At 44.6% G+C, this 15,526-nt stretch overlaps 1 protein-coding gene across 1 annotated transcript; it reads left to right on the top strand.

Moving 5' to 3' along the window:
* The first annotated feature begins 356 nt into the window (after positions 1 to 356).
* LOC149327072 (lipase member K-like) lies at positions 357 to 15,196 on the top strand. Its single transcript, XM_089564776.1, has 7 exons — positions 357 to 468; positions 3,930 to 4,080; positions 4,880 to 4,972; positions 6,677 to 6,829; positions 7,553 to 7,624; positions 12,751 to 12,819; positions 14,948 to 15,196. Exons 1-7 carry the CDS (start codon positions 392 to 394, stop codon positions 15,194 to 15,196), a joined length of 864 nt encoding a protein of 287 aa, XP_089420902.1. The 5' UTR covers positions 357 to 391.
* Positions 15,197 to 15,526: the final 330 nt, after the last annotated feature.

Below are 15,526 nucleotides of genomic sequence, written 5' to 3'. Positions count from 1 at the left end.
AGAAGAAAGGAAATTGAGGCAGCTATAGACCTTACTCTACATAGTGTCTATAGACTGTCTATAGACAAAAGAAAATTGAAGCAGCTATAGACTTTAGTCTACAGATTTTCTATAAACTGTCTATAGACAAAAGGAAAAGTCTAAAGGATGGCTATATAGTCTACGAAAAGTCTATAGAAAGTCCATAGACCATTCTTTAAGCGTAGAGGCAGGCGTCGGAGAGGCATGTAAAATGCGCTTGAAGCGGTCGAGGTTGGCCTCGTAGTCTGGAGAAAAGACGACATTGTCGCCTATGTAGCAGACGCCCGTATTATAGTTATTATTTTAAAAAGCATCACTGATATCCTTTGCAGGATTCCTGCTTGCTGACGCCGGCTTCGATGTCTGGTCTATGAGCTCCAGAGAGGCGGACCGGTATACGAAGCACGTAACGCTTTCCAAAAAGGACCCTCAGTATGCAAAATGGAGGTAAGGTACACACTGTGTTCTAAATATACCTCTTTTCCATGCAGAGCGGTTTAGATGTCCGCTGTGACACTCCAGGGATGCCCATCTTAGTGTGCAATGGGTTTATGTCCCATTTTGACCAAACTAAGGCGAAAAACGTCCGGTGAGCTTGGTGAACCGAAAACCAAAGTTAATCGATTACTGTCACATTGGCACCAAGGAGAAAAAATTTCGAGATGAAACCGACCTCGATGAATGAACAGAGCAGCTTCATTTCCCTATAACTAAGACCACTCGTCTGTCAACGTATCCTCTAGTGCCGCGGACTCCAACTGATAACCTTTCACACAGTGTGTGGAAAACTGTCGTCTTCGTTATTGATGGTCTGTTCATTCGGGACGGTTAATGTATGATAATTAAACCAAAGAGCGGCCAGGGTTGAGCCATGTGAAACATCGAAAGCAGCAAGAGTAGATGAGTGGGCTAAGCCCAGGACTTAAAAAAAGCGGGAGAACGCAGTTCTACGTAGCGCAACCGGATCGGCGAAGGAAGCCGAGTGCTCTATCCGGCTAAAATATCTTAGGTGATCTTTGACGGGTAGTTTGAAGGCGTTAGCAGCAACGTGTTCGTTATATCCGAGGTGATACACCTAGTTGTGTTATATCCTATGTGAGATAAGCGAGTTTATCACATCCGTGGTCCAGTCACGAAAATTCCTATATCCGAAGTGGCATACTAAGGTGCCTTAGATGCGAACTTACGCACGAATGTTCGTTATATACGAGGTTAACACACGACAGCCTTTATATACAAGGTTAACAAACGAAAGTTGGTTTTATCCGAGAAGACATACTATGGTTTGTTATATCCAAGGTTAACACGGGAAAGCTGGCATATATTGCAGTTGACATACTTAGGTTCTTTATATGAGAGGTTTTCTACTATATCCGTTTAGTTAGCATACCAAGTCCGTTCATTGACCAATAGGCACGTTACCACCTGCCACTGGATAACTTACTGGTGGCAGAACCTCCTAATGTGAATAGTTAATAAAGGACGCATATTACTGAGGCGGCGTAGACCGCTAAGGCAGCCAAAGAGACCACAAGCTATGCTTAGATCGAACATAATGGGGGAAGTCAGTGGAATGTTCTGTAGACGAAAGGCTGGTCCAATCGCCGGATGCTGATGCTGCCGCGTATGAGCCTTCCGGGAAGAATCTGAGCCCTTCATAGAGAATTTAATGCTTACATCTACTCTCAGCAACGACATAGACTATCAACTTTTTTTTTGTATGCCGGGCTCTGCAGCCCATTATATCTTCCCACAGAAAATGCGAACTGCGACGTGTACCACCTAAGCGCATATCTCTGAAGAAGGCAGCGCCTGCCACGTCAAAAGTACACCGCCCCAGGCTCCCTTTTCTAACTTTGCTGGCCAGGATTGTGGGATGTTTCTTAAAGGCTGGAGGGAGCGGAGAATCGTCGAAGCGAGATAATTTAGAGATTTAGGAGATGGGGCGGGGAGAGAAAACAGAGGGTAGCTGATGGACGGACAAGACCAATCTACAGTGCTCCCACCAGGAAGGGGGGGGGGGGGGGGGAAACACTAATGTCGAGAAATATGGAGGTAGTACGAACCGCATCATGTCTGTTGTTGGCGTCCTAGGTAATTCCTCATATGGGGTAGCATGTCTAACGCACACAATAAGGTGTCGCGTTTTTGCCCTTTTATCTCCGGGCATCGAAGTGGATAAAAGGGAACAACCATCAATGACAAGAATCAGGAGCGATTTCAAGTTGTATGAACATAGTCAGTAATTCTAAAGAAATCATTTTAATGACAAAGCCCTACTTAACGACGTCGGAGTAGCTCACCGAGCTTGTGCAAAGCTTGACCCTGATGGTGGCTAGCTTCGCTTGTCACTGCCCGAGAGCACTGTGCTTTTTCCGCTTTTTTTTCAACATAGCATTCACTACAATGATTCGATGTTTCATGTACATGAGGTACCTACAAACATTAAGAAGACTGGCACATCACCACACGTAAGCAACGAAGCACGAGAAAAGAGTGAATTCGGAGCACATATTAAATACATCATAACATGACACATCTAAGAAACATCAAACTAGAGAAAAGCAATGAACAACAAAGCACTAGCACTGAGTAGCACTCCGGTTCATGCACGGTCTGGGCATACATTTCTCATTTCTTTTAAGTGTACAATGATTCTACAGAAATGCTCTTTAGCGGAAACAACAGATTCGCATCGTCAATCCATCATGCGTGTTTTCCACAGGCTGTGTAATCCAATTAAGGATAACCTACCTAAGGGGTTATCCACAAATGCTAGTGCTGTTGCCGCAGCCGAGCGCGCCTCTTGTAAAGCTGCAGCACTCTCTCACTGTGCACTGCATATCATCGTCTTCATCTACTAATACTACAGGAATGAAATAGATCATGCGCCCACTGCAACGACAACAATGCTGTCGACGCGGGTAGCTGACGCTTGTGCTGGAGAACTGCTCTTTGAGAGCCTTCCTCGCGCCGCGCTACTTTTTCGATTACGACACGAGCGCTCGTGTCGTCTTTTATTTCTTCCACTGCGTCCAGTGTTTCGTGCTGCTTTAAGATGAATCCGTTCCAACTTGCCCAGTTTTCTGTTCTCGTTTTTCGTTTACTTGTGCAAGAGTCTTTGTCGCCGGCGCTTTCCCCATCTCAGTGAACCACCCTTCACTACTGCCTAATACCGTGACCAGACGTGCGGACGGTCCATCACAGCAAAGCGATCAGCCAACCACGCTAAACAGATGCTTTCCTTTGTCCATTCGGTATAGATACCTTAAAACTCTACCACAATATTTCCAACAGGAAAGACTTTATGAACGCAAGTTTTAACATTTTAGCATTTCTTTATAACAATCCATGTAATTAGATTCCCTCTCGGCAGGCTTGCATTTTTTTTATACGAACTTATTTGCTGTCACCAAAAACGTTTCGCCTTGCTTTTATACGGCAGTCAACTACCAGATCCAACCAATGCAGACAATTTAAAAGATTTTGCGGCGCATTGAAAGAGTGGGCCATTTCCTTGAATATTTTCTTAACAGGACTTCAGAATATTCCAATATTCAAAATTTTTCTCGACGAATGCTGGACTTGAGAATAGCATTGAAACAATGGCAACCTGGGCAGGATTTTTAATGCTCAGAATTAACAGCCGGCCGTGTGTTTCAGTGTCCGACAGAAGAAATTATGGGAAGACCTCGTATCGTTCTTGTTTCGTCCTTCCTGGTTATACAGTGTCCCCTCTGAAGCGTTTTACTGCTGGCAGCAGAAAATATCTGATGGCGCCTGTGTCGCACCTCACAGACGTTTACTGAGCGTTGCTTTGTGAGGTTCTACGATACTAATTGAAAATATTCACTGATGGCTCGAATGCACGAAAGCTCTCAAGCTAATTGGAATGAGTGCGCCTGCAGCTTCGACGAGATCGGACGCTACGACTTGGCTGCAAGCATCAACCTTGTTCTCGAAGCCACCGGTGCCTCGAAAGTGACGCTGTTAAGCCATTCCCAAGGTGTGACCGCCATTCTGGTGCTGCTCTCCACACGCCCGGAGTACAACGACAAAGTAGGTGTCAATGAGGATGTTCTTTTTCTTCGAAATATAATGACCGCTTGAAATATTTTAAGTGCACAAACTAAGCTTTCCATTGCCTGGAAAAACACTGATATTCACTAAGTGAATCAAATGAAGTAACAATATTCGCAATGGGCAACACCCGCTTGGAAATCTTTTATTTCTGGCTGCAGTGTTATCGTGAATATCAGCACTTTACTTCCTCTCCTTTTCAGAAAGGACCGTAGTCATCCCTACTCCTTTAATGAGATGACGGATGAAAAGAGTTGAGTTTTGGTAGTGCTTATACTTTGTTGGTGGATTTTTTTATTATATAATAAAATAAACTACCTAAATGTTTGTTTGCAAAAAACGGCGCGTTTCCCGGTACTATAACATATAGCTTTCATGGGATTTATGTGTTCACTTCATTCTGCAATCCTCAATATCTCCCAAGTTGTTTCTTGCGGAAAACGCTCTTTATGTGGCCGTTATCCGACTTGTTGATGCCACCTTACTAAAAGAAGTTAAGCTAACGATCCCTCTAATGCCTACACTCTATACCAAAACAAAGACAAAAATTCAAAACAAATGATGCATGCTTTGTTCCTACACATCATTTTAGGCCCTATTAGATTCCTGATAATTAGTGGTTTCGAATAGAGGCGGAACCACTTAGAAATAAAAAAGGCTTCTGTGAACCGAGGAGGCTTCGGAGCTCAATTAGAACTGAAGAGCACTGCGCTAACCTAGCGGGTTGATTGCTTGAAATGTTTTGTTAAAGAAAAGAACAAATTTCTTGCATCTGCAGGTTGAACTTGTCGTGGGATACGGTCCTGTAGCGAACGTTAGCCATTTGGGACCTCCGCTGTCACTACTGATACCATTTACACCGGCAATTGCTGTAAGTAATCACTTTTGTCGTGACGGGCACCCAGCATGGTGCACATAGCTACGGGAGGAAGGCGGAACTAAACGAGACAGAACACAAATAAGGGCAGTTTTTTGTTTATGGTAATTATGTTTTTTTATTCGATGTGAACGGATAGCTTTCAAGCCTCAAAACAAGTTTGATCACTTGCCTTGCACTCTGGTAATCGGCTCAAAGTACACCGTTTGAGAAGAACGACGCTGCAATAAACAGCAAAACATTCTCAAACATCGTGCCTAAGTGTATGCGCTGGTTTTTGTATTTAGTTAACTGTGAACACTTGGTTATTCAAGATTACATAGAATTAATTCCATGATTTTAATTTATGAGCTGAACTATTCTGTATTTCAGGAATTTCTTTTGGTGCACTACTCAAAAACAATTAAAAAACATTTGGTTGTATATCTCGCCCACAGGTATCTAACTGCTTCCATCGTGAACATGTAGATATAGTTTCTGCAGAGTGACTTGTTTTTTACAAAAAAAGAAGAAATAATTCTTTGTGCTGGTATAAACTGAGAGCCCAGAAGGTGTTTGAGGTCATTTCTGCCGCTCATGCTTTTAATGAATGCGGAAAAAGTAATGAATGTGTGCATTGAACACAAAAATTATCGTTTTCGAAAATGATTACCGACCTAAACAACATCAATATCACGTTATCTTTTGAGTCATTGTTAGCCGTAAGAGTTTCAAAGGGTGGGCAAATAAATTCTGCTCACAAATGTTTCCACAACTGAAGATGGCGTCATGTCCAAAGCCCTTACTGCACGCGGAAAATAATAAATGTGCAAACACGTCTCGTAACTCATTTATGTGAAGCACCCTTTTCTTTCTTTTACTATGAACCTGAAAACTTTTTCTCTCACGGGAACAAAAGCCGTCCGCCGTCCATGGCCCGCAATTCTAATGTTGTAATACGCTGGTGTACGTCACAACACATGTAACCTGACGACGTGTATAATCATGAATGATTAAACGTAACGCACTATGACTTATGAAAGTCATCCCTCATAGTCCCTCTGCAACGAATAATCACTCAGAACATTGCAAGTAGCATAATGTAAGGTGTGTAAAATTTGTGCAAACTATGGGTGCTCTCTATCCGTAGTAATAATAATGACTCATGACTCATAATCATTCTACAATGTAGTATGACTCAGAGCTTTGCAAGTAAGGCAATGCAATGTGTATAAAAATTTCACAAAGAATGCACAGACATGCCTAGAAGTCATAGTCATGTCTTAAAGTCATTCAGCAAAGTAGCATGACTGAGCACTACAATGCTTCCGCACTATCACACGTGAGCAGTCCTAAGTGCCTCTGCAGAAGTTTATTCTGCCGCAGAATGCCATGATTGTGATTGCAGTAGTAGTGTCGTTAGTGAAATTGGTTCTGTCTGAGTTTATAGACTGAGTTTATATTCAGCTTACTCTGCAAGAGCTGTTATAGAACAGAGCCGAAACACATAAGTCCGCAGTTGGCAACCATTGTCTCTTCCAAACAGTATGCAAAATGTGCTACTCACCGAAAGAGGTAATATGCATTACCTACCAGGAACAAAAAGCGCAGTTACATTTTGAACTAGATTTGACATCAAAGTTCTGCCCTCTTTGTTTCCTCTCAATAATGCGAACTATACCAACTACTGCATCAAAGATTATTTCCTCCGTATCGCAGGCCATTGCCTACCCGTTGACTAGGGCTGGCTACATCGGCGCAAATGAAGGCCTGTCGGAGCTTTTATCACAACTGTGTGACTTCCTCAGCGGGCAGACGTGCTCTCTGGCTATCACACTCACTGCCTTCAGCAGTCCGTATCAGCTGAACGAGGTAAGAACGAAAAAAAGAGCAGCAACCTTAATAATGGACACCCCGGTCTCAAGGGCACTTGCACAGGTTGCAGGCATAACCTCGCTAGGATCGGCCAATATTAATTTTCCAGATGCTGGTGTGGAGTTCGAGAGCAGCTCCGAATTTATTTGTCAACAGTAATGGAGGCAGAAAAGGCCAACTGATTGCTGGGATGGGTGCGACCTTGTATTCGCAATACTAGCGGTGCAAACAAATTCTAGTCAGAGCTGAAACTGCAGAAGGCGTTTCGAACGGCTCAGCAAGCCACATAACCGAGATATAGTTGTTCCTCCTAGAACGCGACTAAGATGGAACCCCGAAGGATGAGAATCGACATGTCGCATCTTGCTTTTTCATCTTTTCTTAAAACCCATCGCTTCGCATTGCCCAGATCCTTTTTTGTGCGAGAATATATCATAAATACAAGCAGAATGTTCCGTGCTGCACGATTTATTTCGGCGGTGCTCAAAATTTTGTGGGACATTCAACATTAATGCATTTCAAGTAGTATGCATGGCCCCTCCACGATTCTTACCACCAAAATCTCGAGTTAGGGACTGCGTTTCAAAGCCATGCTTACCCACCGTTCCAGAAACACGCAATTTATCTCGTAGTGGAATTACTGCAACCCAGTCACAGCGCTCCCAATATCTGTGGCACTACAGCCAAAGTGTATAATCTTCAGTCTGTCGTGTTTTGCAGACCCGACTGCCGGTGTACGTAGGCCATTATCCACTCGGAACCACCGTACAGAACTTCCTCCATTACTACCAGGTGAACATTCGCAAACTCCACGCGAACCTAAAACGTTGTTCTTTCAGAGAATTTCTTGCAGGAGGCAGGAGGCTTTGCACCTATCAAAATAACATACGGACTGGAAAAAAAAACAAATATCATGTTTATGTTGCTTCGAATATATGGAACGGATATGGGTTTTATCTAGTATTAAGTTTACTATAATTCTGTATATTATATTATGGTTTGCTGTATTACCTGCTGTATGTTCTGGTAACCTGGCGGTCGAGCAACGTTATTGTGACAATGCCCTTTTTCTCTATACGAAGAAAGCCATCAGCCAGAAACGAAAGAGAAGAGTTTTTTTCTACTTTTTAATGGTGTCGATTAATGGGAGGTTAATTGTATATTTCTTGTGTCACTCGAAAATAACTGATTAGAAAGCAGAAGGAAAACAATCACATGTATCGGTGAACGCATGACGTTCTAATTTCGCACCCGGTGCTGTACGAACTGAGCTACGGTGAAGTATTCTGCTTTCGAAGGTATTTATGATGCGTGCAAACAAACTTCGAGAGTGTTCACCAGCGCCACACTCCTTCATAGCGGCGGATGAAGTGCGTCCTTTATTCGCGACAGTGTGACGTGGAACGTGGTCGAATGCTGAGTACGCAGGCTGTGAGAGCGCCCTCTTACGCTACCTATGGCATTAAGACTGCTAGAACCGAGGCTCTCGTTAAGCTATGGAGGACACAAGGGGAGGAAAATGACCGACTCGTTATGCCTAGGGTCTCGTAATACTTACCCCAGTAATGACCACGCAATGTAAGTACAGAATGACATTAATGTAAAATACTGCTGAATTAGTTTAGGTTACTATAATTACTTTTCAAATAAAATTAGCAAAAGCCTATTTCAGGACGCCGAAAAACGTAATACCTCGACTAAGATTCTCAAGCGCAATGAATGCGCAAAAGAATTCGGAGCTTTCCTATTGTCTACTCATGTAGGAGCACGTCCTTGAAAAACCTTGGATAGCTTTGTCACCGATATCACAGCGTGCCTTTTGGACATCTGGCATCTGACATTTAGATTCTGCTTTCAGAAATGTGCTTTGAGATAGAGAACTAAAATTATTGGCATTTGTTTTATGTCTTTTGCAAGTGTATGATGCGTATGGTAGTACGCTTTCATCGGACCGAGAACGTTGCTTTGGGCACGTGATTCAAGGACCACTGCCCTACAGTCGCGCCGAGTAAAACATGCAACACATAAGATTTTCTCGGCAATCTCGTCATGGTACATGGAGAGCCATGGACACTAAAATGTTAGGTACCTAACCGCCCAATCAAACAGGTTGAAGGTTTCTGCGCAGAGCGAACCACATTCGGTGACCATGGGTGCGGCGCTTGTACTACTTGAAGGCGACCATGCTGGGAAGTGCTGCTCATTAGTCTAGAGAAAGTTCGCTATAGTTCGTTTCTGACCATAATTTTTCCGTCATATTGCCTTCTTAATGCATAAAGCTATATGTGACTGCGCCTCTTTCGCGCGGTGGTCTAGCAACTTACCTTTAGCACTCTTAGGGCAGTATCTTTTTGACAAGATTAGGCGAATCTTGAGCGCCTCATTTTACGCTTACAAGAATCATCATCATTATCATCAGCCTGACTACGCCCAATGCAAGGCAAAGGCCTCTCCCATATCTCTCCAATAGACCCTGTCAATTAACGCAAGACATTGCGAGCTTTCTACTATGTACGCTAGCTACAGAATCTGCCATAACAGTAGGCTGCTGAGAAGGTTTGAGCTGAAACACTGGCGCTACGCTTGAAATCTTCATATTAGAACGGAGAAAAATGAGTCGCATTTCAAGAAGAATGTCTACATCGGCCTGCAGAAAGATGGTTTGGTTTATGGGGTTTAACTTCCCAAAGCGACTGAGGCTATGAGAGACGCCGTAGTGGAGGGCTCCGGAAATTTCGACCACCTGGGGTTCTTTAACGTGCACTGACATCGCACAGCACACGGGCCTCTAGAATTTCTCCTCCAAAGAAATTCTAGCCGCCGCGGCCGGGATCGAACCCGCGTGTTTTGGGTCAGCAGCTGCGCACCATAACCGCTGAGCCACCGCGACGGCCCTGCAGAAAGAAATTAGCTCGTTAAAATTATTTCACTTCTCAGCGAACATTGCTGACCGCTTCTCCTTTCGCAGCACAAGAGACTTTGACAATCTGTAATCAGGCGAAGAAATGAAAATCTTAATAATTTCTGCGCCCCTGGCAGACAGAGTGCGTGTGTGACGAAAGAAGTCTGCAGCCGCGGTTATTATGACGCTGCGCTCTATATACTGGGCGCCGAAAGAATAAAATTGATTGGATAAAGCAAGGGCTGAATCTTTTCCTAGCGAGGAGAACGCACGCATATGCTTCAGTGCACGTAGAGGTGATGTAACGTCAGTAACTAGTTGATTGCAACTCGAAACCTAGAAGTGCGGCCACAGTCTATATTTCGAGAACAGAAACCGATGATAAATGTTTTATGTGGCGCTTTGCGAACACGAGCTTAAGTACATCCTTAATCTGGATAAGTGCGCAAATGAATCGGCAAACACTGTGAGTCACTGTTTTCCTCTTTTTCACTTATACTGTCTTTCAAGTTCAAGTGCATGCGAGTTGAATCAGCCCCAGATAGATTAATAACTCGAGCTATTAAAAAAGACTGCATGTTTCCTTGGTTGATGCCCATCGCATCCTGCATCGCACCTTTATTCGTCAGTCGAAAGCAGCCTCCAAATGAAAACCTTTTTTATGTCTTCCATACCTTTTCTCTCTAAACTTTTTGGTTAAACAACCAGGAGGCCTAAGTGTGCTAGGAGTGTTCTTGAAGCAGCGCTGGTTTAGCTAATATTCTGATTCAACTTTTTCAAACGGTGCTCACGGAGCTTCACAGTTGCGCATAACAAGCTGAACGTAACAGTCTGCATCCAAGCTTAACGGGTAGCTTAATTATGATTGCCTCGCTGCGGTGGCTCAGTGGTTACGGCGCTCGGCTGCTGATCCAAAAGACACGCGTTTGATCCCGGCCGCGAGGGCCGAATTTCGATGGAGGCGAAATTCTATAGGCCCGTGTGCTCTGCCATGTCACTGCACGTTAATGAACCGCAGGTGGTTGAAAGTTCCGGAGCCTTCGGGACGTTATACCCCAATAAACCAAACCAAACTAAACTATTGCAATTATTACACTAGTACTATGTAACTATTGAACTCGAATACCATTCACGCCACAAATAATGCACCATGTCCCGCAGGCTACATTCATGGCACAGATTTCTCTCAAACGCATTTCCAGTTAACCAAGTTCTAATTCATTCGAGAATACGTCAGTATCCAGAATTCTTATCTGCCATGCTGAGTCTCTGGGTCACCCTGGCTGGGTTCCTTCGTTTAGAAATGCGGGTTTTTACTGTAAGCGAATGCCCCGCCACGATGGCTCAGTGGTTATGGCAGTCGGCTGCTGGCCCGAAAGCGTCGAGTTCGATCACGACCGCGGCGGCTGAATTTCGATGGAGGCGAAATTCTAGAGGGCCGTGTACTGTGCGATGTCAGTGCACGTTGAAGAACCCGAGGTGGCCGAAATTGCCGGAACACTTCACTACGGCGTCCCTGATTACTTGAGTCGCTTTTGGACGTTCACCCCTCATAAATTTTATCGTAAGCGAACTTTTTCGTCACGCAAGTCCCATTTAGGTCTAGTCCATTTCATTATTTTCGTTAGGGCATAAAAACCTCGAATAATTGCTCCGCTAGGGCATCAGTAGAAACAGTCAGTAATGCCCTCAACTCAATAGGGTAACATTAACTGCTGAGTTCCAAGTACTTTGTGCTCCGGATGAAGCAATCTCTTTTGCCAACTCCAGCTAGCACCTAAACAAGCCAACGCATGCAGTCGACTTAACGGTAGATTTTGAAGGAAAAAAGTGGAAGGTTGTGGCATGTCAGAAAAACGGAAATGGTCATTGAGAGAACCATGCGAGTTGAAATGGCGATAACTACTCCGACTGCCGCTGTACTTTTCAGCCATTTCTAGGCTATCGCCTACCACACGCTAAATAGCTTATAGCATAAATGCTATATAGGCTAGCAACGCGTGAGGGAAATCTATGAAGGCCTTGCCATTGCGCGCAAAGAGGCTTCATGTGCAAGCAAGCCTTCAATATCCTTGTCTCGCCACGCGTTGGTATATCTTAATTCATGATGACCGGATTAGGGATTTTGCGTTGTTGCTTTTCCCTGTTTCCGCGCACCTGTCCGTCTGCGTATTTATACACTAACGCATTAGATACAATCAGTTGCTAGTCAACGCTCGACCGTGTCTGATCCTTCGTCTCGTCTTTTTGCGCTGTTCTTTGTCTAAGAGGCACCTACCATCTACTTGCCTTTAGAGCTCCTCCAATATCGCTCGTCTGCTTGTACTTGCATGTGTTGCAACACATACTACCACTGCCAAAACAACGTTCAAGGCTATCCTGGAGAGTAGAGTACGGCTTGTGCTTCATACTGATTGAATTCGCTTCTAGATACACTACAGAACTGCCTCTCCGTTCCACTGACAGCGAAATGGCCACCTTTTCGATACCGTCGGTGTTCCACTGCTTAATTTGTTGAGGAACATACGAATGTACCTTGAATATTCAGCATCATATCGTACGCGGCTCAACACAACTTGACCCTTGTAAAGGGGAGTTGGAGGAGATGCTAGTCCAGCAGTTTAGGGGACAAATGGCCGCTCACAAGTAATGGCTGGAAGGTCGTTGCAGAGCCGACAAGGCATCCAAGGTTCATTTAAACAAATGTATTGCTGTCGAAAGTATGAAGGCTGGTGTGAGGCGTATCTAGAAGGCACCCTCAACACCCAAAATGATCGTACATTGTCCGAAGGCTTACAACGCAAGTTTTTAAACATGTCAGAGAACAGTGCTCTGTAAGAGCACACAATGTCGACTGGTTGTTTGATTTCATTTTTTAATGCGCGCTTCAACAACAGTGTCCGAACATTTCTCCTAAGGGTCAGTGCGGTTTGAAAATAGGCCGCCATGTTTTACGGCGCACAACAAGCCTCAGAGTCAGAGCTGACAAACAAAATGACAACTGTGACTTTTACAGATGTACCGGGCCAAGGATTTCGTCATGTATGACTACGGCAGAGAGGAGAATCGCCGGCGCTATAGTCAGGTACTGGCTGCCATGTTTTAGTCTCTGAGGGGAAGTTATTTAATGGTATCGCCACAAAATATTCCCACGGAACTACAACCTATTGTCTGCGTATGGGATACTCTCGACGTCATAACAGCCTTGTTAAATTTGTCATATAGTTGATCTCTTGCTGTGCCTACGTCTTGTATCCTTTATTCCTGTCTTCACCCTCTACAAAAGGAGCCAGTAAAAGCTTGTCTCCCTATTCGTTTCTCACCACCTCCCAATAGTCTGCCTTGACACTCACTGCGAATAGCGAATCCTCTCTGTATAACCTGAACTGATGGGCGAGCTGGTCAGACATGTGTCTTGCAAACCAGTGCAACGGCTCGAAGCCAACAGGAAGGGGCAAAACGGCGCTGTGTTTTTTCCCTTCCTTGTTTGGCTTCGAGCCGTTGCACTCGTTTACAAGAATCCTCTCCGCGTTTTAAAGCGAATGACCCATCTGGACAGCCTTGATGGACGGAAGCGATAGGCTATTTTGAAAGAAAACTGGCCGCAATTTACCTGGTTAAGCTAAATGCAACATAAGTGCGCTAGAGCGTTTCCATTGTTTAGCTTTGGTTATCCCGATCAAAGTCTTTACAAATTGAAAATTCTTGTTCTACCCAAAATGTTCTTGCAGACTTTCCCCTCCTTTCCATTTGCTACAAGCACCCTGAACTACTCGTTGCAATTTTAGTCGCCAATCCTAGCTTCACACTAGCTTCATACTAGCACGTAGTTATTTAGAGTAGATGTGCGAAAGCAGATGTTCATTCTTATTTTAGAGGGGGCACTTAAAGGTGCACTGAAGAGGAATCTGAACTTGTCTTTTTGCCGCGGGAACTCGATCTACACGTTCGTAGCATTCTTAGAAACTGCGACTTATTGCCCTGTGTGGCCAATTTCCCTAATTAAGTCGAATTAACGTCCGGCTCCCGCCCTTTTTTTTGAATTCTGCCTCGTACGGTGGGCGGAGTCGACCAATGCGTGGAGTGCCTTTCACCCAGTCCCGTGGCGGCTTGCCGCTCTGCCCTCGGCGGAGTAATACGTAGTAGTCCGTAGTAGCAAATAGACCGCGCGTATTTTTATTTCTGCGGGCTTATTTTGCGGCTATATTATCTGCGAATGATACTTTTTATTCATGGAAAGCTAAACAACAAAATAAAGCGAAAGCAAAGCCTCCACGGAGCTGGCTGTAAGGAACTTCACGCGTTGGTCGACTCCGCCCATCGTACGAGGCAGAATTCAAAAAAAAAGGGCGGGAGCCGGACGTTAATTCGATTTAATTAGGGAAATCGGCCATACAGGGCAATAAGTTGCAGTTTCTAAGAATGCTAGGAACGTTTAGATCGAGTTCCCGCGGCAAAAAGACAAGTTTAGAATCCTCTTCAGTGCACCTTTAAGCGCCGTATCAAGGGTATGACGTGATATTTAGTGGGTTAATTCCCATATATCCAAAATCGGTATTTCATTACTTAACATTCATTGTTGGCGGCGAGTACTCATATCACTACTAGCGCAGTGGCGCAGCGGTGAAGCTATGCATCACTGCACTGGCAGGCGATTGTTCTATAGGAATTCTGCGGCCAACGTTTCTCTTCCCGAGAAACCTCTCACCCAGCTGCGGCAACCATTCTCCGCACTTGCCCGAGCTTACGCCAATTACTCGGGCAAGCTTGGGCACTACCTCGGGTTGCTAGTCAACGGCAGAAGATCTAAAGTACGCTCGGTAAACGGCCAACGTACTATTGGGGACAACAGTGTGGAGGGCGCTGGAAAGCCGATCTACACTCGTAGGTGTCACTGCAGGCAACGAACATCGGTTTTTACTACACCACGAAGCGCATGAGTCCGACTATCATTTCCACAAGATTGGTTTTAATCAACAGCCTAACAATCGAGATATTTCCTTTTATTCACTTGCATGAGTCCTAGAGAGTTTTTTTCTCAATACGTAGAGCGACACGATTCTTTGTCTGTGTTGGTGAGGGTGCAAGTCCTTTCCCAATAAAATCGGCCGAATGATGGGTGCTGAGTTTACACAAATCAAAATGCTCAGATGGTTTGAAATGCTTTTTTACTAATAGTGACATTGGTGACTTGTCGGTGAAACTATGCGCAGACAACACCTCCGGCCTACCCTCTGCAGCACATCTCACGTGTGGTGCTCTTTTCATCGGATGGCGACCAGGTGGCCGACTCCACAGACGTGGCGCTCCTGGTGTCTAGCCTGATACCATTAATCGAGCATCGCGTGGTCCCTCAGAAAACGTTCCGCCACGTAGACTTCTCGATCGGAATCAAGGCGACCGATTTCCTGCACAATGTTGCCATCGACTTCATTCGGCAGTACACCGGTCAGAACCGCTGACGAAGGTTCTTGTTTGGTGGCAGAAGAGCGAAATAATCGAGTGTCGACAACTTCTTGGGACAATAAAGATACTTTGCAGCATCCTCGTCTCGCGGCGGATTCCGTTATTATCCGGAAAATATAAACATTGGAGCACTGAAATTCATACCTTCCTGGGCATGCGCCATATTAAACTCAGAAAAATCGTTTCTGACCTAAGCGTATGGCTATGTTCTACGTGCTTTCGTTTACAACCTACAGTAACCATGAAAGCAGTTATGTAGCTGAAAGTAGTTTCAGGGATCTAGCTTCGATATTTCGTCACGAAGGCTACACCAACAAAAATTGTGG

This window comes from Amblyomma mixtum, chromosome 10, assembly GCF_055824585.1.
Source record: "Amblyomma mixtum isolate Tamu chromosome 10, ASM5582458v1, whole genome shotgun sequence".
In the NCBI taxonomy this organism is placed as follows: Eukaryota; Metazoa; Arthropoda; class Arachnida; order Ixodida; family Ixodidae; genus Amblyomma; species Amblyomma mixtum.
Note: the sequence above shows the minus strand (reverse complement) of the source record. Positions and strands in the feature narration are given on the sequence as shown.